This window comes from Erithacus rubecula (genome assembly GCF_903797595.1).
Source record: "Erithacus rubecula genome assembly, chromosome: 8".
In the NCBI taxonomy this organism is placed as follows: domain Eukaryota; kingdom Metazoa; phylum Chordata; class Aves; order Passeriformes; family Muscicapidae; genus Erithacus; species Erithacus rubecula.
In genome coordinates, this window is record NC_136659.1 from 21,492,941 (window position 1) to 21,517,958 (window position 25,018).

Here is a 25,018-nt window from a genome sequence, read left to right on the forward strand (position 1 = left end):
CCTAGCTAATTCCAGAAATATTTCCTTTCCTGTGAGGTGTTTTTCACACATTCCTTTATGAACTATAATACATTTGTTGTATTCATCATGTTTTTTAAAAAAGCCAAAAACCAAACTTGATGTTTTCCATCCATTTCTTTATTAATTTTTTCAGGGCTTCCTGAGACTCCCTGCAAAAAGTCCTAGAAAAGTAATGAATTTTATTCAGTAACAATTTGAGGTTTGCATTTTATATGAAAAATAAGCCAGAGGTTGCCAGATACATTTCTGTGTATAACAGCACTGTCTTCTTCTTCCCCTTTAGTTTGATCTAGTTTGTTACAGTAATTCTAAGGAAAATAGTCCAAAGAAACAAAAAGTGAAAAGATTAAATAGCTGTTCAACCTTTGAAACATCAGCAACTGAGCAATATCTGAAAATAGAGACATAATTATAAAAATACTCCATTTCAGTAATGGCTCTCTGGTTTGGACTCTTTATTGCTTTACTACTGCATTTTGTAGAAGTAATGTTTTTAATTGCATTTCTTCTCCTGCATTTTGTGAGAGAAACCATTTGTTGTGGTTCATTTTACAAACTCAAGTCAGCCCTAAGACAGGCTGATAAACTGGCTGCTGACCAAGAATTTGCCAGTTTTCTAAGTTCATTAAGGTTTTATTCAGAAACTCATGACAATAAACAGTGACTTAACAAAAAAAAGAAAAATCACAAAATTCAGATTTTTTATTCTGATATTTTCTTATTCCCATTCTAGGTCATTCTGGAGGATGTGTGGCTATGCGAGGGCAGCACCCTGTTGGTTATTGGGAGGTGAAAAGCTGTAAGAACTTCAAAGCAATGTCATTGTGCAAGCAAAAAATAAATTCTTATGAAGAACCTGAACTTACTTTTCAAAAATATTCGAGTTCTTGCTATTTTGGATGGGAGTCAGAACCTAATCTGCTCAACTGCTACAAGGTACTTACATACTTGCCTTGAGTTTTTCTGATTCTACACCTGCTTAAGGATATTATGTTCCTAAAACATTTTTGATGAGGCATTATTTCTTTCACTCAACAAACAAAAATTTCCTGTTAGCAACTTGCACTGCATTTGCAACTTGCACTGCAGAGTGAGAGAAAGTAATAAGAATCAGAGCTATGCTTGGAATATACATGACTTTAGTTTGGAAAAACTGTGATTGATATTTGATTTTTTCTGAAAAAACTGCTCTCTAAAATGAACTACATTTATGACAATGTTTATTTTATTGCAGATATTTCACAATGAAAAGGTTCTGATGAGAAGAACATGGGATGAAGCAGAAGCATTATGTCAAGATTTTGGAGCCCATCTTGCTAGTTTTAGCCACATCTATGAGGAGACATTTTTAAACAATCTATTATATACAATTTTTGATAGGTAAATATATTTTTAACACTAACAAGATTCATCTTAATCATACTAATCTACAATTTACGTTATTCCATCCTCTTTACTAGTGTCCAAAGAAGTCCCTACTCTAACGTGAACTTAAAAATGGGTGAAATGCATCAGCAACATTGCAATGTGATTCTTTTTGAAGATGATCTTTGTGGTAAATGTTGAGCAGCTGTTATTGTCGAGGTGGTATTTTTGTGAGTTAACATTTCTCTTTGAAATGGATGTTGAACAATTTCAATCCTGTTTTAAATGCTTTCATCTTGTAAAACAAAATCTAAGATTTTAGTAGGAAAGCAAGAGTTTATTTCAAGGATACTAAAAAGTTAAGAAATGTGTTATGGAATGCTATATTGAATTCAAAAAGAAATTAATGTGTGTATTTGTACTATTAAATATTATTTCTGAAATGGACAAGGAGAAAGTTCATGAGAAATGTTATTTTCTTTGTTTCTGTTACAGAACAGAAGAGAGACAGTTCTGGATTGGATTTAATAAAAGAAATGCACTTTCTGGAGGGACATGGCAGTGGTCTGATGGAACACCTGTAATTATCTGTATTTACTCTGTATTTCAGTAACCTCTTAAGTCATATCTGAGCATGAGCCAAGGCAAAGGCTTTTAGATATGGGCAACTGCTGATAATCGTGTCAAAAAGTTGCTTGGTTTCATAACTATTCAGTTATTTTTATGAAGAAGTCTGATATAAGAGGTGTGATTTGGACAGGACAGGGGGAGAATATGGCTATAGACCCTATTATTTGTATTTTACCATCATAACTGAGGCAGTCCTCCAGTTGTTTCTTAGATATTCCTATTGTATACACGTCTAAATCCTTCCTCTTTCTCCATGATGGGGTTTTTAAATGCTCCATCTCTGGTGGTCAGTGAAAGAGAATGAATGTGCTGTTTTCAGGTTGTGTCTGTGTTTTTGGAGGACAAGTATGTGGAAGATGACTCAAGAAACTGTGGTGTGTTCAGAGCAAACAGAACAGTCTTTCCAGCACACTGCAGTGAAAAGCGTGAATGGATATGCAAAATACCAAAAGGTAGGATGTTATGTACATTACTTGCAATTCAGTAGAGATAAGGAAAAAAACACCTAAAGGTCTTCTTTTGAGCCACCTCTGGAGTTCTCACTGGTCTTCTGCATGAAGTCCTGGCAAAGCCAAATGGGTTACTCCACTTGCATTTGTTGCCAGTTAACAGATATAATGTGAACATTCAATTTAAAAACATACAGCAAGATTACTAGTTAGTTAGAGATACTCATTCATAAGTTGTTATTCATAAAAACTACAGTAAATGTTTTTTAGTTAGTGTGGCAATTATTTTATTTTATTTAAATCCTTTTTTCATCCCTGTACAAGAATAGCAACATTCTTAATGATCTTTGTTTTGTTGTTTTTGTTTTGGTTTGGTTTTTTTTGCAGGTGTCAAACCAATGAATCCAGTTTGGTACACAGCTGGTATGAAAATATTTTCTTTTTTTCATCTTGAAACAATATACCTTGGAAATGCAATTTAAACCTTTGTTAAAAATAAAATAGCTAAGATATTCTAAGTTGAAATATTAGAATACAGAGTAAGCAACTCTGTAGGAACTTCTTGTTACAGATCAAATCTGCCACTGTTGTTTAGGAACACCAGAGCATCAGATAGTTCTTTGGTTGAGTTAAGGAATATTGACAGTAATAAGCACAGGAGTTTGATAATCTGATCATCACTTTAAAACTTCCCTGCTGTGAAGCCTGGACACTCTTTTGATATCGATCTCAGGGGATAGAGTATTACAAAAAAAAACCAAAAACCAAGAAACAACTCATAGCCCATTTTTATCACAAGAAATTGATGTGTTAAATACAATTCTGCTGTTCCTAGTGGCATATTTGTCCTCTGGCATGTGGCTGTAGGCAGGCCATGGCGTAAAAAAAGATGAGACTTGAAATGAGTTTTCTACCTCTGACTCTTTTGCTTATTTTCTAGAACTGCCCTGGTCATATTATCAAGGAGCAGAATATCTTTTCCATGTCAGCCCTGCAGAATGGGAAACCTCTAAGTTTGTCTGTGGCTGGCTTCGTGGTGGATTGGCAATTATAAATTCTTCTGCTGAGCAAACCTTTATCCAGAATAAAATAAGGAAGGTAAGAAAAAGTACACCTTTAAAAAAATAAACCCTCAGATGGTAACTGGTATTTTCTGCTGTATCTTTCAGAGAAACTGTGTGCCTGTTATTCCAGGTAGAATCCAAAAGACATTTTACTTTAGAAATAATGTTCTTGCTGAGTTCTTTTCCCATATCTCTCCCTGAAGTTCTCTTTAGCTTAAGAAGTCAGTAACATTTTAAATATGCAGAATCAGCTCTACTATTGATCAATCTGCCTCAAAAGACCCAAGAGGAGAAAAGCCAGCTTCCTATCCTAAAGCTAGGAAGGTGTTGGGGCCAAGAGAAAGGTGTGATGTACATCCTTCTCAGTTTCTCCTCTCCACCCACCCCTCTCTGGCCAAGAGGAGCTGTCCTGGCTCCTCACATGCACACAGTGGTTCTGCACCCACTGGGGTGTCTCCTGATCCCAGTGCAGCTCTGCTCCATTCCCATTTTGTCACTTGGCAGCTGGTGATCAGGTAGCAATGCAGAAGGATATTGGCATAATGTGGGCAGCAAATGCAGATGTTTGAAATGGTTCCCATAGTTTATATCTTCAACATGATCATTTGAAATGTTGCTGTTGAGGACAGCTGGCCAAGAGTGAAGGATTGCCAATTTCTCTGCATCTTAATTGTATCTGAATCTATAAACCATAGAGGAGGGTGCTTATGGCCATGGAAATAAATTACCTTTTCCTCTGTGTACACCAGTGTGGGTAATATTCCAGTGAGTCCACAGATTTGTATGATGTCTACTGGATTAAACCCCCTTGTGACTATAGATTCTTATATGGGGGAAAAAAAAAAGACATTTTCCTCTAAAGATCCTCCCCTGGTTTACAGCAGAATTTCTCTAGAACCTTTCTGATGTAACAAACACCTTTGAAAGTGAGAAATAGCTTCACAAGCAGATGAATTCCCAAGAAACTGAGTCTGTTTCCTTTTAGGTGTTCTCAGTAAAAACAAAATAATGGAAGTTTTAAAAATTAATGCGAATAATCTGTCTGTCTTACTGAGGACAAAATTCTACAGCAGTAATGTAATGTAAAGGGATGTTGTAGTATAATTTTTAAAAGAACAGCTTGTTCTGGCTAGAAAAGCTCTTGACCCACACTTACTGTGTACAAGCCTTCTCTGCTTTTAACTTGTAACACAAAGCATAAATAGAATTGTGTTGCACTAATATGGGGTCTTTCAGTTTCCAAGGAATTATACATAACTTTTGTCTCCTATTTATGTAATTTTATATTAAAACATGATGAAATAGATTTAAACCAGTAGATCATAGCAGAAAAAGCTTATGATGAACAGCAATAGAACTGGCTACACTGTCTTGTCTTTTTCCACATCTGCCAGAAACTGTGATGTGATATAATTATTACATTACCTAACTCTGAATATTTGACTTAAAAAATAGTATAAATGTAAAAATATATATAATTTTCCAACTTAAGATTACTTGAAGTGAATAATTGAATGTGGCTTTAAAGTCATGTTTACTTACCTAAGATCTTTTAAAAGAGGATTTAACATTAAAATTAGTGGGTATTTAAAAAGTTTTATGAGCATTCTGCAATGAAAAAGCAAAGTTTAGTCTCTTGACACTGGAAATCAGCTTAAACTTCCTAGAAGTTTTGTCTCAAAATACAAAATGCACACCTCTTTTAAAGCCTGCTGAGTTTGGCTGAGCTTTCTCAGCATAGCCACGTTTGTCCCTGAGTGATTATAACTATTTCCTTTGGAAGTTGGAGTAAGTATGGCAATCACTAAAATAATATTCAGCAGTCCAAATAGACTTTGCATGTGTCATTTGAAAACTTGGTCAAATTTCTTAGTGTGGAATTTGGAATTACATTTTTTACTATTTCTTTAAGAACTGTAATATGTAGGCTGAGTGCTATAGTTAGAGAACTAACCTCAGGGGCCAGGCAATACCAGTTCCAGAGTATTTTGTCAGAAATCTCTGTTTTCTTCATTTCATATTGCTAAATAAGATGTGAGCTGGAGAAATCCTGACTGTAACTCGAAGGACAGTGTGGAAACACTGCACAGGCTGGACTTCAGTTTTGCTGACAAAAAATAAATGCTTTACAGATAGAAGGTGGCTTCTCTAGTGTCCTGCACATTCAGAAATTTTTGTTTTTTCCTTTTTCCAAAAGCCCCCAAACTGTGACTGAGTGCTAACCCTGAAGTGAAACTAATTCATAGATTAAGCTAAAATCAATCCAACAGAGCAATAACACATGGCTGTTGGAATTATATTATTTCCATTACTTCAATTAACACTTTGCCTTTTAGAAGCAAAGGTGCAGATCCTTTCATGAGAACAGCAATCAATCTGGAAAGCATCTCTAGAAAACTCTAGTATGAGCCACACAAAGTTAGTAAATGTTCAGAAAACACTTTGGAAACATCGAGGATCAGCACTATATTACACCTTAAAGGCAATACTTGCTATTTTTTAATTTTAGGATTTGGGGCAAAACAAATTCTGGTCTAAGATGACAGTCTTTTCAAACCAGATAGGCTGTAAATTCCTAGGTTACAGGAAACACATCAGCAATCCTGTGGAAAGATGGTAGCTAAATCATCTTCTACTCAAGTGAATAACCTCACTGAAGTTCCATGAATTAACATGGGCAGGATTTAGCACCTGCTCTCCCCATTGGAACTCAGTGGAGATGCTGTTTGAGTACACAGTCTGACTTTAAGAGTTTGTTAACACATTGGTAGAAGTGCAAAAACATCTAAACACCTGGCACAACATTTGTTTTCTAGCTCTCGAGTAGTGATGTTCACTGGTGGATTGGGTTGCACGCAGAAAACCTCAGCGATGAGTTTCGGTAAGAATTGGTGTGTTCACAGCTGCTGTGGGTTGTGCTTGGCAGGCCCTGCCCCAATTGGATGGGCCAAAGCAGTTTGGTGTCTGAGTGGGATATTCCAGAGACAATTTCAATTCTCATGTAAATGTAATTCAGAATAATATTGCTCTTAACTTATCTCCGTATTGCAATGTTCCTTCTCACAGGGCTGTAAAAGACATTTATATTGACCTTGGTCACAGTGGTTAATTGTTTACTTTCTCCCCTGCATCTCCTTTTGAACCCTTTAATGGAAGGTGTATTTTAGGTAAGGATAGGAAAAAGTGAAACTTTATTCTTAATATTTCTGTGCAGCTGGAGAGATGAATCGCCAGTAACGTACCAGAACTGGGAAGAAGGGAGGGAAAGAGATCTGCAGAAACCAGGGAAAAGATGTGGCTTCATTTCATCACAAACAGGTTTCTCTTATATTTCCTTTTGCTGCAGTAATTGTAACTTGATTCTGTTGTTGTCCAAAGGGTTTATGTGTTTTTTCATTGCTTTTGAGAAATGCAATCCATATTAATGTCCTGTTCCATGGTTATATTTGCGTGACTGCTTCTGTGATTAAGGAAGGAATAGTGAAATATCATTGACATGCTCAGAGAGTAGGTTGTAGGTTTTAAAAGTATTTGAATAGTTACAGGTCTCTAATATCAAAATAGAAGGATTCTAGTGCTACTGATACCTCAGCTTTAATTGGGCTTTTATGTGGGACAGCAATAATGTTAATGGGTTGCTGGTGTTCACAGATAGGTCTCTCTTAACCAAATGACCCACATGGACTTAGCAACAATTTTTTCCTACTGTTTTTCTATCAGCACATGACTTTAAGTACTCAGGTTTCTACCTTATTTTTGATCCCATAGCCAATCTGCTAAGGGATTTTTGGGTGTCATAATTTTGGCGCTTGTCTTTCAATTATGGCAAAGTTCTATATTTTACCAGGGTGTTAAAAAAAAGTCACAGTGCTGCTGGTTTAGTGATTTCTATCATCTCATAGTGTCTGTTTTCTGATGATCTGCAAGTCACATGATAAAGTAAACACACCAGGTTCCAAGGAAAATAAAAATAGCCAGCTTTGTATTTGTGAGAAGAGCTAAAAAAGAATAATGCAGCTGTAGTCTTGTAATCCCAGCCTCAAAAGTCAAAAACTGAAAAAATGTAAAACCTTCATTATTTCCACACATAATCTTGGGGTTTTGATTCATGACTTTTGAAAGTTTGCCATTGCCATATTTAGTATCAGATAAACAGAAGAGATGCGCATCCTCCTCCCTCAGCTGGCCAAAGGGCTGGCCAAAAATTTCTTGAGTTTCCTGAAAAGTGTGTTTTCCTCCGAAGCAGGTCAGTATTTTTTATCATCGCTTGGATCTTGCCAAAAATTTTCAATGTAAGGAAGTCAAACTATTTTATCTGGAAGGCATCTTTTTTTTTTTTTTTTGCAATTTATTTTTCAAATAAATGATTATATAGTCATATGTTATGTGACTCAGTGTAGAGGAATTGGTTTTACCTGATGAAATTAAACTGGAAATAACAGTATGTGCCCATGAACCATCAAATCCACTGTAATGCAGTATGTCCAAATGTATTTGATGTAGAATTTCTTTTTACTCAAACACTAAGCAGTATGTTAGCTATCTAAGAAAAACACCCTTTCCAATTCTCAAACCAATGTTGTACTATGATTTTTCTTTTTGCTCAGGACGCTGGGGTGATGAAAACTGTACTGTTTCTCTTCCCTGTATCTGCAAACGTAAAATTCCAAAGAAGATAGAGAAAGAGATTCCAAAAGACCCGAACCAACAAGGAGCATGTCCCAAAGGCTGGTTACATTTTGGATTCAAAGTAAAAGCTTTTTTTATGCTGTTTCATTGTTCAAAATGCATTCCATATGTAGGACAGAAATTGTACGTAAGGATTACTTAGTATTTGAAGATTTTCTTGCTTTTTGAAAACAGGGCCCTTAGGTTTATAACCCCTAACACAGTGAAACTGAGATTTATTGCTGTTAAGTAGCTGCCCACACTTAAAGAAGTTGTCTTAATAAGGTGTGAAAAATGCTGTTTCAGTTTCAGGGAGTAAATACTCATATATGCAAAAGCTATGCCATTATCCCTTTGCCATAAAAAGCCTGTCTTTTTTTCATAAAGAGCTTCTCTTTTTCACATGTGACAATTCCAAGTGCCTTTTATGATCTCGAAAGAGGTCTCTAACCCCTTGATGTACTAAATAGATCCCTAATTGCTGCTGTCCTCTGAAACATGCTGTTTCAAATGGGCTTCATTAAAGATAATTATAAGCCAAAGACTATTTGCAGTTGAGGGTCAAGAGGTAACTATTTCATCTGGCTTCTCTTAAATGCCTGAGTTCCTTAATAGCAACATGCATTGAGGTGGCTGAATTTATCCCAATGATCACTGCAGTGACTGCAAGGATAAATTTAACCTCTATTGTTTGCCTTGGAAAAACTGATTTGAATGCAATCCAGACCACAGTTGGAAACTAACACTGAGCATGCTGGAGATGTCCATGGCAGGACAGAAACCCGTGAAATATGTAACATTCAGTAACAGCATGTGAAATGTTTTAGTGATCACTCAGTGTCTCATAAATGACTGGAGAAAAGCAAGCAAAGCAAGTTTGTTTCTTTGGTTTTGTGTTTTGAAACAGTGCTTTTTGATACAAATTCCAAAGGATCCAGAACATCTGAGAAGCTGGTACTCTGCACAAGAATTCTGCAGTAACCATGATGGGTCACTTGCTATCCTGGAAAATGAACTGGAGCAAGGTGGAGTGCTGAAAATATTGTTGAATAAATAAAACATGCATTCTAATCTTCATTAGAATGCTGTAGTAAACTTTAATCTTGGATACAGATTTAGAAAAGAAGATTGTTCAGCTCTTACCCATGGTTCCACTACTTTAAACATATTCACGTTTCTCTTTCTCAGTTTGCCAAAATGTAAAGATTCACTGAGATATATGACAGGTACATTTTAAGGAATAATTGCAAATTCTTTTTTGCTTACCACTTTTTAAAAACAGCCATTTAAAAATTTGCATTTTAACATTTTTACCTTACTACCTCATTTTTATCTTTTAGTAGTACTTAAAATCTTACCTGTAGTCTAGCACCAGGCTGGAACTGTCAGAGAAATAAATGCCAGCAAATGTGGAAATATTTATGAACCCTATTCATAAAAAACCTGTAGAAAGCTTCTTCAGTTGGACTGGTATTATTAGCTAATGGACTAGATCCCAAACCAATTGAAATTAATCCATTTAATTGAATTTGTAGTTAGATGGTACTGAAATGCCACTCATTCTTATTTTTTAGTAACTATATAACATCATTGATTGGAAATTAATTTTTTCAATGCTTTTGTATGTTGTGAGAGACTTCATCTATCCCTAAATGCTTACTGGTTTATTTTATTTTGTTTCTGTTTCATTTTTTAGCTTTCATAACGATGAATCTGTATGGGTGGAAAACTAGTGTTTGGATAGGTTTCCAGAGTGATGATTATGAAAAACAGTTGAATGAAAATCCTCAAATGTATTCCAACTGGTCACCAGTTGAAGTAGTGGATGTGAGTATTTTTAGGGAGGTTGTGACAGTGAGAAGTTGGTTTTATGCATGAAAATCATGACTTCAGAAGACAGAACCAAAGTTGTTACAGCAGTTCAGACTGCACTTGTTTTTTGCAACTTCAAAAACCTGTGGGCACAGTTTTACAGGCACAACTGGAAGTAACAAACAAGGCACCATTGAGACAGGCATTTGCATAATTTGTGGCTCTACTCACATTCTCTTGCAGTTGGTTTTAAGCAGCAAGGTTGGAATCCTGTAGTTAGTATTAGATTCTTGGTCTGAGCAAAGTGTAGGAACACAATTATGAATTTCCTACTTTAATCTATTGTTTTGCAACAAGTTAGTCCCAATTGAAGTTAGCATTTTGGTTTGTTCACTGAAAGCTTGTGACTTTTTAGTGATGAGGTCATTGTTTCAGTTTGTATTTATGGGACTGTTTATTATTCTACCTAAATGTTTGTTATAGAAATTTTGAGATAATTATTCTCCTAAATTTGATGTAATCATTATGCATTGTTTTACACTATGTAGTTTTAAATTAATATAAGGTTCTGTGTTGATTGCAGAGAGAGCATTTTAACATTCAAGATCAACTTCCACTGTGTACACTGGTATCAAATAACCCTAATTTTTATTTTACTGGAAAATGGTACTTAGAAAACTGTCAGAAGAATTATGGGTTTGTCTGCCAAAAGACTCAGGGTAAGGTTTTGTCTTGCTTTGATTCTGTTCTCTCTTCTTACTATATGGAATTTGTCTTACTTTGTTTTTATCTAGAAACAGCTTTTTATAAGTGTCTCTAAAACAAGGAACATAAAAAATTTCTAAGTTTGCTGTTTAGACAGGCTAGGTCTAAACTGTTTATTAAATCAGTAGCTGAGATGTAGAAGTAATTGCTAAAAAATATTCTGTTATTAATTTTTCCTCCTAACTTTGAGCATTCTGTAGTGTATCTTTGAATTAGAAACAGAGATGAAATTTCATGTCTTCTCTTATGGCTGCAGGGTAACCACATGAAATTACAGAAGGCTAAAACAAGGGTGGTTTTGATGAAAATATTATTTAGGGTGGGGGGCAGTGTTGTATTGCACTAACTGGTTGTTTTGTATGTTCACTGAATGGTTTGTTCTCTACTCCCTCCGAGTTCTTGGAGTGGATTCTGTCCTCCCTGTCCCCTCCCCATTGGCAGGATCCCATTGCCAGCCAGCAGACTAGTTGAAATCTGTGAAGCTTATACATATTCATTCAATTTCCCCAAGCTCATACATATATGCTAAACATTCCCACAAATTCATTTGCATATTTAAATCACTTCTTGGAACATATTTATGTTGGATTAGGGGGTCTTTTGAGGGTCTCTGGTGGCCATTTGGGGAACATCCCATTCCTTTTACTACCTCATTTTGGTCATAGCCCTCCAAAAAAGTTTCTTTTCTTGGAATGAATCCCAGTGATGTGGGCTGCTCAAGATATACCTTGGTATCAGTCTTTAAGATGACCACTTGCACACGTTAGCACTGTTGGTTAAAGCTAAAGGAGTTCACAAGACTCTCTTTGTTACAATTGAAGGTTTTCCCAGCAGGGAGGTGAATCTGAGTGGCCCATGAGCCTGGCTGCTCTGAGCGTGGCACTGCCCCATGCACAGCACAGTGCTCCTGGCTTAAATGGATCCTCCTGCCTCCCCAGTGGGACACCCATGGCACTATCCCAAGCTATCAGGCACTTCAGCAGAAAACTTCCCTGTATTTGTTTCTCCTCCTGCTTTATTTATTTATTTTCATCAAATTAATGTCACTTTTTGTAGCTTTTTACAGGCTGTGTCAGCTTTGTGCAGGGTCAGGCAAACACAGACCAAGGAAAATTTGCAGCAGGAAGAGCAGAGAAGCAAGGAAAGGAGAGTAGAGAGACAGCCTCTTGCTGGCAGTAGTGAACTGCTAAATTTGCTCAAGTGTCCAAACAAATGTGTCAGTTCCTGGAAAGATGAGCTGGTGCTTTGCTTCTGTCATCCTGCCTGCATTCCATTTCCCCTTTTTTGAATTATTTTCTGAAGGAGACTAAAATGAAAGAAAGCAGCAGGGGATTTGAACTGGGTTCTGATCTCTCAGTGTTGCTTGACTTGTGTCAGTGATATACAGCATTTTCTGCCTTTTTTTAAAGCAGTGACACACACTGAAAGCTGGAACAGAACAGGGTGCTTCACTTAGCTCAAGAGCAGAACTTTTTTCTTGCTTAGACTTTTCTAATTTTAAATGGTTTTTGAATGACTAGTAATAAATTCATTTACTATTTTTAAAAGTTTGTTTTCACTCCTCCTCCTCTCTTAGTCATAAAGGGAACCAAATCTAAAAAGGTCTTTGCTGCCTTGTAGCAAAGCAACCACTTCATTTTGTAATCACACAGAAGCTTTACAGTGAGAAATAATTAATCCAAATTGACAAACAGGATCAAAACTGCCTCATTTTTTGAAGTACATTGGAAGCATTCACACACATTAGCAAAGGCACTTCTGTAAGAGAGTGAGTGAAGCAGCATCACAGATTGGGCTGGGGTGAGATGGTCTCTGTCTCCTGCTTTTTTTTTTATCATGAGAGATTCTGTCTGTCTTCCTTAAAGCTAAGAGCCCTGTTTCTTCCTTTCATTGTTTTGGACATTGCTGTGTTAGTTCATCACCAAAAAGAGATTTATGTCTCCACAGAGAGGATTTCTGTTTAAGTGCCACACTGTGGTCTTCCTGCATTGGCTCATGAGTATTAAAGATGATCTTGAGAAGCTCCCAAGCATGCACTTTGTTATCCTATTGCCTGTATCACTTATTTGGGGCCAGGCCTTATGATTTAAGCTGATTGTGGAGATTATTAATAATAATAGCTCAAAAAAGAGGTAATCTAAATAACATGCAGGGTATCTGGGAATAAAAACACACTGCAGCCCACTGCTACTGGACATTTGGCATATGCTCAGATCCCATGTGATTTCTTACTGACCTCCAAAGGTGCAGTCAGTGGAACTAACCTCGTTCACATTTGGGTTTTTTTTTTAAATATGTTAAACTCAGCCATTCATGTAATGAGTTTTGTGATAGAATTGTGATAGTAGTCATTGTCTTTTTCTTTTCTGAATTTCACAGTGCCTTCCTAAAACCAAGGACTTTGCAATTTTTAAATCTGTTTGTAACAATAATTCTGATTTTTTTTTACATGCTGCTCAGCTGTGATCAAGTTGTCTGTTTTTAAAATGAGTTCTTTATTTCTGTTTATAACAGATGTATCCAGACATGTTATCAATGCATCTGACATGTATCCCGTGCCAGACACTTTAGAATATGGAAACAGGATGTATAAACTAATAAGTGGGAATTTTACATGGTCTTCAGCCTTACAAGCCTGCATGGCAAACAGTGCAGAGCTGGTGAGCATCACAGACCAGTACCAGCAGGCTTTCCTGACAGTCATCGTCAGCCGGCTGGGACACGGCCACTGGATCGGGCTCTTCACCCCCGACGTACGTACAGAACCCATGGGGACCCACCAGGGACATTGCCAGGGACAAGCTTTGAGGTCACAGAAAGTTAGCATCTGGAGATGAAACCCTGGAAAACTGGAGTCTTAAACTTTATTTTTTTTTTTTTCTTTTAGCATGATGTGCGAGTCCAGTGAGAGTCAGTTTGGTACAACAACTACTGAAAATGAAAAGCCGTAGAAAACTTTTAAAAGCATGGGGGAAAAATATTCTCTTTTAATGCTGACATTGAAATTTGGTTGTTTCATTCATAGTAGCCCTGCTTGCTGAAAACAGAAAATTAAATGCAGTTTGTAGTCTCCCAAAAGTGAGTTGGGAGGATCCTTGGTTCTGCTTTTTGTTGATCCTTGCTGGGCCTTTAGAGAATTAAGACATTCTGTAATACCTGAAGAGCATGCCACCAAAAGATTATTAACTCCTGTGGTGCTAAAGTATATCAAAAAGATAACCTGAAATTTGTTTTAACCTGAAATTTGTTTTGGCAGAATGGGCTTAACTTTGAATGGTCAGATGGGACCAGGTCTTTGTTCACCTTCTGGGAAGACAACGAGTCCCAGGCCTTTGGCAGCTGTGTTTACATTGATACCTCAGGGCACTGGAAAAGTGCAAATTGTGGACAATTTCTGCAAGGAGCAGTTTGCCATGTGCCACCTAGTAAGTCAGTCAAAGTTTAGATGTTAAATCTTTGCATCTGCAAATGTGTGTACTGGCAGTGGAAATATGTGAAAGGAGATTAATTGGTTAGAGCGTAAGCAATGTTAAGCAAGGCTGACTAGTACTTAAAATACAGTCTATTTCTCTGTATTTCCTATTTGTGAAGCCACTTTTTTCCAATAAAATACTGGCCATCAGGTCTGATCTCTAGGAGAATGGAGAGAGAATTTTCATAATAGAAAAGAAACGGGAAAATTACTTACTCTGTCTCTTCAGTGAACACTATATTATCTGTGAAAAATGAGGATTGCTAATGACCTAGCTCGAAGGGAAATAAATCCAGTTTGCTGCAATTAACTGCAGGATGGGAGAAGGGAAGCATTTAGAGCAAAGTGAAAAATTAATCCTATCTTTGCTGATGAACACATCAAAGATTGTGCCATTCTTTTTTTGGAAAGGTAAGAATATCCTGTACCCTAAAATAGGTTGTGTTTCCCGCAATGCTGTCAGTCACCTGGATTCAGTTAAATCCAGAATTCGGGTCTGAAACTCCATTCAGGGACAGACTGCAGGGTCTTGTGGCAGCATCCAGTTCTTCAAATACTTCAAATACATTCAGCAGTGTTGGTCTCCTGGGCCCCTGGTTAGCTCATGACCTTCTCTGCACGTCACTATCAGTTAGATTGTCCCGATTCTGCTGTAATCCAGCAAAGCTTTTGATCAGAAATAAAACCAACTGTACTCATTTAATACAAATCTGTGCAACCACTAGATTTTCACTTTGAAAAAATAGAGGCATAACACAATAACATGCTTATTAGCATTGCTCCAAAACAGTGTGTGGAATGTTATATTAATGTGTATTTTGTTGTGCCAATAAAGCTGTGCTGTTACTTCACAGAAAAGAAACTCAATGCCTATAAAGGCTTATGTTCAGAAAAAACTGTACCCTGGATCAAATTCAAAAACAGTTGCTACAGCTTTTCCACAGTTCTGCAGGGCATGAGTTTTGAAACAGCATATGAGGTCTGCAAAAATCAAGGTAAGTGATTATTTTGTAGCTACCAAATGTCATTGTGATATCTTAAATCAATATTTATTTTCTGAAATGACTGAGATCATGGCATATGTTTTCTCTGTTTCAAGATAACGATAGTGGAACTCATAAGCCAACTATGAAGTTGGAGGTAGCATGCAACAAAAAAATGTTCCCTCTGTGTGAAAATACTGGTTTCTCCAATTAAACATGAACATTTTTCCCTTCAAATTTGTTTTAAAGTCATGTGAGAACAGTTTTGTATTTGCATTTTCACATTAATTACAAATTTAAGAACTTATAATGCATAACCAGACTTTTCAAGCTCTTCAATTTAAGACTCATAATGTTAACTTTTTGGAATACAATATTGCATTTTAATGGCATGGATTGCTTAAAAATATGTTCTGTGTTTAATTTGAAGGATCAAATCTTTTGACTATTCAAGATGAAGATGAAAATGCCTTCATTTTGGAAGAATTACACAATTTTGGTTATTCTGTACAAACGGTTTGGTTGAACATTCTACTTGTTACAGACAGTAAGTTTGGGGAAGAATAGAACTGCATGTAGGAATCTGGTTTGTGTTTTGGTTATTTTCCAAAAACCATTTCCAGTAACCATTTTTCAAAATACTTTTGTCCTTTGAGATTTTGTTCACTGATTTGTGCCTGTTTATGAAGTAGTAAAACCAATGAGTTTTGGTTACCAGTATTAACCAATGAGCAATTGTTACCAGTATTCTGAATACTCAATATGCATATATGCATGTAAATACCTTTTTTTTCCTTAAAAAGTACAGGCTGCCTTCTGTGTTAACTACATAGGATGCTTTTAAATCCTTACAAAAAAAAAAAAAAAAATACAGTGCCCAAACAGACAATATCCTGGTATTCTGTAATCCTGTATTTTTCATGTGAGGGTAAAACTAACTGAAACAGAAATATTTCTCAAAATACTATTCTATTTTCTAATATTTTTCAACTTCTGCCCATAGATGAGACAGTCTCCTGGTTTGATGGTTCTCCTTTAAATTATTCTAACTGGGGCATCAGAGAGCCTGAATTTGATAATCTCAAAGGGAATTTCTGCATCAGCTTGAGGACCATGGATGGAGTCTGGCAATTATCTCCATGCAGAGAAAAAAGGGGTTTTGTATGTAAAATGGATGCAGGTATGTGCTTCCATAAAAGAAGGCAATTCTGTCCTTATAACCATTGTTTTACTTGTTCCTTGTTTCTTGCTTACTTGGTGTCAATTTTCCTTTAATTAAGTCTGTCCCTTGGCATTGAGGGAAAAAAACAACCCTCTAAAAGCCCCAGGCAGCTGGGATGACCTCCACAGCCCCCAGGGAGGGCAGGGCACAGGGCAGCTGTGAGCCCACACAAAATCCCTCAGCCACTGCTGGGGACACTACCCAGATCTGCCTCTGCATGGTTCTGTTCAAGAATTTGTACTTTAAAAAGTGGGTAAATGCTGCTGCTCATCCTTACACAAATGCCAGTTAATATATTCCACCAAATTAAGGGGATTTTAAATAACGTACTAGATTATGTTTAACTTGGCAGTTGGAATAACATTGACATGAGTCAAATTAAACAACAGCCTATTCTTGTTGGGTTTAGGTAGATTGTCTTCTCAGTATCCATTTTAAAGTGAATATACATAATAACCTTTGTGGGTCATTTTGTGACTGTTCTGGATTTTATTTCAGATACTGATACAACAGAATCCTCTGAAAAAGGTAAACTCTGTACTTTTTTTTATGATGAATAATACACATTTTGGGCTGATACTTTGTGAGATAATATTTTCACTGTTAAACCTGTAATTTGAAATATGTGACATATAAGGAGTAGTAATGTTTTCCTTAAGAGCTATATGTTTATATTTCAAATTACTTATAATTGTAGCTATATTTGCTTAATAACAATTTCTGTTCTTCCCTTTCAGCATCATACAGTGGGCTTGTAGCTCTGGCTGTTCTTGTGACATTGGTGATGTTGGCTGCCATTTCCCTTTTCCTGTGGTGCCTGCACAAAGAGAATAACCAACTCTTCCGCAGGATACTGTGGGTCAGAAACCCCTATTTGCCACAGATCAATGCTGACAGTCCTGCTTTGGAAGAAAGTATCCTCATTTCTGACTTTGAGAAAAGTGAGAACAATTAGTTGATTGGAAGTAGCAAGTGGTCTTGTCTTCTGTGTGAAGTTTCACAGCCAACAGTGGTTTTCTCATTCTCGGGAGTCCCTCGGGGTGCCTGAGAAACCCTCATGGCATCAGTACCAATGCTGGAGGAGCTCCCTACCCTGGAGAGCTTTTGCTTTGTGGCAGGATGAGGGGAGGATGCAAGGCAGAGCCATGGAGAAAATTTCCTCTCTGGAACAAGCCAGGAATTGAAAATACTCACAGACCATAAACCTCCAACCACTCGCTTGGAGCAGTCACGTTTGAGTCTCAGAGCACTGGGCATTTTCATACAACTTTTTCCTTTGGGAATGTTTGGACCCTTGTGTTTTCTTTTTATACTTTGCAGAACCTGCTTGTGAGCTGGCATTAAAATTTGGCCTTGAATATAGGAGCTCTGAAATATATGCCAAGGATTTTGGGGAAGACTTATATTTTTCTTTTTCCCCTGGTAAAATGAACAGTTATTTTCTTGACAAGAGATTCTTGCCACACTGATTTCCAAGCTTGCAGGGAGATGAAGTCACTCTTGACTTGAGACTGCCAGAGTTTTGGTAGTTTGGCCTGTGATGCCTAGTTTATGTTATAAAATAAATTAGTCTAGAGATATAATGGCATATGGGCTTTGTCATCCTGAACTTACTATATTCAAGATGCATCCCGTTAAAGATTTAGCTGTCATCTCTCACCTAGGTTATTTCAGACATGGAATCCCATCAGCCTTCATTAAAAATGTTTTCAGGCAATATCTGTTTGAAGAAAAAAGCCCTGTTATAAATCTTTCTGAAGGTATGGAACAAATGGCTTTACTGTTCACCCACAGTGTTCCTGTGAGCAGTGTTCATGGACATTCTTGCTGAGACCCTGCTCTCCAAAGGAAGGGCAACGTGTGGGAGCCAAACAGCACATATTACTGTTTCCAAAGGGTGCTGGTCCTCTAACCCCAAGTAGCAGATGATTTCCCTTTCAGTGTTTGTACCAAGGTGCTAAGAAAGAAGAAGAATTTTGCTGCCCTTGCTCTGCAGGTTGGTGGTTGTGAAGGAGCAGCTCAGGTCTCTGTGCTCTCTCAGTTGCAGCAGCCAGGACAGAAATGTTTACTCTCCCTGGGATTCCCACCACCCCAACCAGTCCTCCACCTGCTTCTGAAAACACCTGGGAGCTTTTCAGGGATTTTATTTTTTATTTTTATTGCAGTGTGGAAAAACAAATGTTTAGTGATTGTTACTTCACAGTGGATTTAGTGTCGTTACCATCATCTCTAAAAGCTGCTGCAAAGGGCTGAATTTGTTCTTCTGTTTCTCAGTTTCCTTGTTTTAAGGTGACTCATTCTAAAAATTTTGAAAGAGCCCTGAGGTGGAGGTTTGTTCCTCAGACTTAAGGAAGCAGCTGAGACCAATTGAAAAGTTTTTATACAATATTTGTGCACATGCACAGGAATGTATGATCGCCTCTTAGTTAGATTTCACATGGCCGAAAATTGCCTGTTCATGCCATAATTTTGTGTAGGGCTATTTTAAAAAATTATTTCGTGCACAGAATATTTCTGTGCTGGTTTACAGAACTGGTTTCCTTTTTGATGACTCCTAAGGTTGTAGCTGTCACAAGTTCTTAATCTGAATTTTTTTTCTATCATATAAAATATGAATAGCTTTTCTTAGTACATTCTTTCCAGCGGTGTGACCTCATACATTAGTCTTCAGTAATATTTTTAAAATTTTGGTTTAGTCCTCTACATTTATCTATTGGACTGATTTTATTTGTAGTTCACTATTAGAGTTTCTGGACTGCAAATTTTGAGTACAATTGCCAGATAATGTATTGTTTATATATATTAACTGTGATAGCTTTTTACCACCAAAAGAAAAGGAAAAAACCTTATGATCTCTTCCTTCCCCATGACTGTTTCACCTATTCAAACTACAGCTGGAGGAACTTAAACCAACAAAGCCCCTTCATCACATTCACTTTGAACTGTGTAAATGCTGCCTTCTTACAGTGCAGCAAGCAGAGTGGTTTGCAGGGTGGTTTTTGTTTGCCAAGAGTAAGCTGTGTCATCTCTGAGGACAGGTGTTTGTTGGGCTGCAGTGCTGTTGACAGTTATACAGACTCTGGTCAGATTTTGATGTGGTTAATGAAGTTGTATTTTTTCACAAAACTTGACATAGATGTTTTATCAATTTTCCTTGAGGTATGTTTTGTTCCTGAAAATATATCTAAAGGGTAATGGCATAATCAATAAACTTAACTTCAGAAAAGTGACTGCTGATTGATGTTAATGTAGATGAGCTTGTATTGAAGAACAAAAATTTCAAGCAGTGTTTTCTTCCTACTTTGAAATGGTTTTGAAGGAGCAGACCCATAGATACTTATTTTTAAATCTTTCATCATTTAACTTTTTATAACTGCAGATATTATTAACTCAAGAATGTAATCAATGATTGCTTTCTAGTCTTCCTTCTGGATTTTGTTATCAATGGCTTTCAATTGTTTTCCCCTAATCAGATGTCTCCTGCACTGTCCCTGATCAGAGTATGTGGTGACTGTGTTTTTATTGACCTTGATGACATTGGTAGTGAGATTCACTGTATTATTTCGACTGGAAAATTAAAGCATGACTAATAGTTATCCATGCTGTAATTTTTCTTGAATCTTTTCCCAGCTTTACAAAGAGGAGAGGCTTTAGTGTCTCCTAAGAGCAGTGCCCAGGCTTTGCACTGGCTCATCCTGTGTGAGGACAGCTGGCTCCAGCCTCCTCTCAGGAGGGACTGGACTAGACCTGGGCACTGCACATGATCTCCACTCTCTGGGTGGTCTGAGCATTTCCCAGGGCATAGATGAAGATGCCCAAAATGTGTGTGCAAGAGGTACTAGGAGGAGGGTGGGAGCCAGAGCACCAACAGTAAGGATGGTGGATGGAATCATGGCATTAATTGACAGATATTCTCCCAGCCTACTGCTATGCCCTGCAGTAGTGAGCTGAGGCCACCAGGGATGAGTGATGGGCTGGAGGAATTTTCCTGCTGAGTTGTGGAGGGGCTGTTGTGTGGGAGCCTATTGGTATCTGCCAGAAATGAGGTAAAGACACATGGATTGCAGCACAGCAGCTTCCATGGATAGCACCAACATGCTCTGTGTGTCCAAGCACTGGCTTCAGCAGGCCTGAAGAGGCAAGTGAATTTTGGGGGTTTTACCATGTTAGCTTCTTTCAATGTTCTTACCCAAGGAGAAGTGTCACATCTTTTCATGCCACATCTTTCTTGGGGGAAGGAAAGGTGGCTCCACCAGAGACAGGTACATTCAGGTCAGCATGACAGATTTTGTCAGATATTGGGGTTTGTCAAAACTCCATCTGCTTGTCTTTGCAGGTGCCATTCCAGGAGAAAATTTACCTGCTGGTCCCTTTAGTAATCCTTACAGCATGTCTGAGGAAAAGAGATGTTCAGTGCAGCTTCCACACCCCAGGTGGACACAAGTTTGTGATGGGAACATTTGTATGCTGGAGATGCTGAGCATGACCAGACACAGTAAAGGGTTGTTGTGGCACAAGGTTTTAAATGGGCAGCATGATTTCACAGCAAAGTCATTTCTGGCTGTGCCTCTCCCAGGCACTGCCCTTCCATGTGCAGGGACCCTCCTCCTGCTGCTCTCCTGCCTCTGCTACCTTGGCACACATGATGAAGGAGCCATGGTCTGTTTGAAATCTCTGCTGTACAGTCCAGAGGGACCATAGGGAAAAAATAGGGGTTTGCATACTCTGCTCCCAAAGCGCCATTGCACAAATTCCCATTTAATTAAACCTCATGCCTTTTTCTTTGACCATGTTACCCCTCCCTCAGTGTAGCAACAGGCATCTTCAGTCTCTTGCAATAATAAACCCATTGCAATGAAAACTGTGGCATATACACTGAGCTCTAAATCCACCAAAAAAAAAAAAAAAACCCAAAAAAAACAAAACAAAAAAAAAATCCCTAAAAAAAATAGAGGCTTCTACTTGGGCTATAATAGTATTATAATATTTCCTTTGGCAACTGGTGGAACGCTGGTGTTAAACCCCTGCAGGCCAGCAGTGATATCTTACAGTCTGTGCAGCCCTGATGCAGATGTGAGTAACCATCCGGAGCAAACCCACAGGCGTCCTCGCTGTCCCGAATGGAATCAATTACGGTGGATGGCGGCGCTTGGAAGCACAGCCAGTCTCGGTTTGGCCAGCAGATGGTAGTGGTGCACACAGCTGGCAAAACGGGATGTGCAAGGGAAATATCACAGGGATCTGCTCTGGATCCTTTGGAAGTTCAGTTAAACAAACAGCAGAACTCCCCAGTCACAGGACAGCAAACAGCACTGTGGGTTCTGAGCCCTGGCCACAGCCTTACAAAACTGTGTTTGGTCAGCTCTCCAAGCCTCAGTGTTCCTTCTCAACTGCTTTAATGGGATGCAGTGAAGTGCTTGGAAAGGGATAAAGTCCTTACATTGATGTGTGGGCTTCTCATTTCTATGGTGAGTAAAGTGAAAATCCACTTGGGTTCCTAAGAAATAATTACGCATATAATAAATAAGCATATAATATATAATAAATAAGCATATAATAAATACTTAAGCATAATAAATAAGTGTAGCTTTTTAGTATATTTTGATTCTGGTGCCTTTCATGAAAAGGCAATTCACTGAAAATGTTTCAGCCATGTATCTCTTTAGATTTAATATTTTATTTCTTGACTGTAAGAGTGCAGGCTTTTTTTTTAATAGGAAATGGAAAATTTAGACATAGAAGTGACTGCATAAGTAATCATTCCACTGCACTGTTGAAAGCAGATTTATTTTCTCCTTCTCCCAATTTATTCTCTAGCTTGCTCAAAGAGTAGGAGTTCCTGATTCCTTTCTATATCCATTATATATGCAGGATAAGCATTACTTGGATTTAGATCTTAGAAAATTAACCATAAAAAAGAACACTGAGGATAATTCTGTAATAAAGCCTCACTTCAAAGTCTTAGTTCTTATAATCTCATTTCCTTACACTGCAGCTTTTCCAAGACTTTCCCAGTCCTCCTGTGATGAAACAACTGCATTTGTCTAAGGAAGTGCAGTAGAACCAGCCTCCAGTACTTTGTGTAACACCATGGTAATTTATACTATGGAAGTGATTCTCAACTGCAATTGTTCCCAAAAGTGCACAGCTAGGAAACAGCAAAAATAATTCTACCTTATCCTACTTTTTGCTTCACCTCAGCCTAAAGACAAAATTTCTACTATGGTTCTCAGAAAAAATGCTTAAAAATATTTTCTTTTAGTGAGCACAACAGCTAAACTTGTAGATACAAAATAACTCTTGAAATGCAGAGTGGGCCAAAAGTTCCTCTCCTCTGAATTTTAGCAAAGGAAAAATAGGGAAGCCTGTCTTTCTGAACAGAAAGGCACAAAACTAACAGCCTGCTGCATACAGGGGTGGATGGCAGCAGCAGTGGTGGTTGGCACTGGGAACATGAAAGCATCCACCACCACTCTGTGGACCAGGAGAGAGAAATAGCTGAAACATGGGAGAACAATAGCATCCCTCCATCTTTTCAGATTTTTAAAGATGGATGCTCATGTTTAGGAATTAAGTTTCCATTTATTTTGTACCAAAAAAATATTTTAACTTTTTTTTAACAGTAATGAAAATTATCCTATCAAATACTTTTCTCTTCTGCAGCTATTTATTCAGGTCATTTGTTATGATCTCAGGTCTTTGATCCCAGCCATAACCTGATTAAATCTGCTTTGCCACTTATTTCTGCCATAAGCCTGCATGTATTGTAGATGAGAAGCCCCTGGAAAGTCCCACAGAGCTGAAAACAGAGAGACTCCACCTCATCAGCAGCTTTGGGCTGCATGGCTTCATTGACACTGGATTTGGGACACCAGCTCAGAGCTTGATGCTTCCAGGTTCATTGAGGTATGCAAGCAGAATCCCTAACTTTGGACATTGTCAATGAGCAAAGTACACAGATTTTAATATAAAGTAAAAGAATATTCTAAGTCATGTAAGGCTTCATTTGTTATGGCTCCAATCCAAATCTGCTTTGTATAAGTTTCTTTTGGTAAGCTACTCTTCATGCTAGCAGACTTACTGTTATGTACCTGAAATCTGAAAACTATCTCAAGGCTTACATCACCTAGGCATGGTATTTCTGATATTTAATATTCAAGAATACCAGAAGGATTCTTTCTGAAAAGGTAAGAAGATAAAATTTCTGCTGCTGCATATCATGCCCCATTAATTTTATGGGATGAAAATTATGTGGAGGAGCAAATTGAATTACTTTATTTATTGTTTCAAAAGCAAATCTTAAAGATGGAATTATATGTATAGGATACATCGTGGCTATAAGAGACATGAGCTACCATTCAGTTAAATGTGGAAATGCATCAGAACAGCTCTGTGAGGCTTTCCATCCGGAAAGAACAGATATTTAGAATACCTGCAGAAATAGTGGCTACTTTACCTTTGATTCACAGCACTGCTGGATGGCTCTTTCAGGTCACTCTGGGTAAAGATGAATAAGCCTAACCTGAAAATACTGGTGTGTATACATTTGTGGGACTGCTGATGCATCATCACTGCCTTCTAGCCCAAACCTACCTCCCAGCTTTCTGACCCAAACAAGCATTCAGCAACCAGAATTCAGGATCTCTGGGCACAAATTCTATGCTGCTAGGACATAAGAAACACCTCCTCTTAAATTTGTACTTCCCCTCTGGATAGAAGAAATTATTTCAAAATTAGTGAAGCTGAATCATCCAATTCATCTACTACAGCAGCCAGTGGGACACAGGCACCCCACCTGCCCTGGGTACCTAAAATCCACATCTAGGGTAAAGGATGTGAAGGTCCAGAATCACTACATAAAGAGCACAAAACCAGAAGGATATATGCAAAAAATTAATTTTTATTTTTGCTTTTGTTTCTTTGATACTATTTGTTTGTTTGTTTTTAAATCACAGACCCGGGTGATGGGATGCCTGATGATCTCTCTACTCAGGCTGTGCTTTGAGGGTGTTTCTGCAGCTTTGAGTGGTCCAGTTGCCTCAGTGAGTCTGAGCTGGACCCCAGGTGGATACAGATGTGGGAAGCAGCAGCAGCAGTCCTGCCTGCTATGCAGAATGCAAATTCCCCTTTCTTCCTCTTGTGTAATACAGCAGTGGAAACATCAACTTCCTGCACAACAACTGCCTGGTTCAAAGCACTGGGGGCTGACTGACTGACACCACAGCTTTTGGCAGGCTTACAAATATCTGTCCCTAGCTCTATGTGGATCTGCTGAAGTAGATCTGTGTCCAAATCTGTTTCAAGAGCTGTGGGATAGACTGCAAAGCCCATGATGCTTAAAGCAAAGCCATAGGCTATGAGAAAGGGCAGGAATGGTTGACCCCAGTTCTACCAGGATCAAAAAATCATTAAAAAATTTCCTTTATAAAATTTGATACATTTAATCCATTCAGATAACAACAGCCGAATGAAGAAAATTATTTTGGATGTGAACATTCTTCAGTCTTTCTGGAAAAGATATTTAAACAGAGCCCTAACACAGCTTGGAGGTTTTTTGTCTCCCTCTG

The 25,018-nt window shown here is 37.8% G+C and overlaps 1 protein-coding gene across 1 annotated transcript in view; it reads left to right on the forward strand.

The window, feature by feature from the left end:
* Positions 1-20,047, forward strand: part of PLA2R1 (phospholipase A2 receptor 1) — a 37,650-nt gene extending 17,603 nt beyond the window's left edge. Inside the window, 19 exon segments of the mRNA XM_079311071.1 lie at positions 755-957; positions 1,256-1,401; positions 1,882-1,966; positions 2,336-2,468; positions 2,853-2,888; positions 3,406-3,563; positions 6,346-6,410; positions 6,744-6,847; positions 8,137-8,279; positions 9,105-9,222; positions 9,894-10,024; positions 10,593-10,728; positions 13,289-13,527; positions 14,031-14,199; positions 15,101-15,241; positions 15,660-15,776; positions 16,233-16,409; positions 16,950-16,979; positions 17,189-20,047. Coding sequence (XP_079167197.1) covers positions 755-957; positions 1,256-1,401; positions 1,882-1,966; positions 2,336-2,468; positions 2,853-2,888; positions 3,406-3,563; positions 6,346-6,410; positions 6,744-6,847; positions 8,137-8,279; positions 9,105-9,222; positions 9,894-10,024; positions 10,593-10,728; positions 13,289-13,527; positions 14,031-14,199; positions 15,101-15,241; positions 15,660-15,776; positions 16,233-16,409; positions 16,950-16,979; positions 17,189-17,406 — 2,549 coding nt within the window. The 3' untranslated portion in view covers positions 17,407-20,047.
* The last annotated feature ends 4,971 nt before the right edge of the window (positions 20,048-25,018 follow it).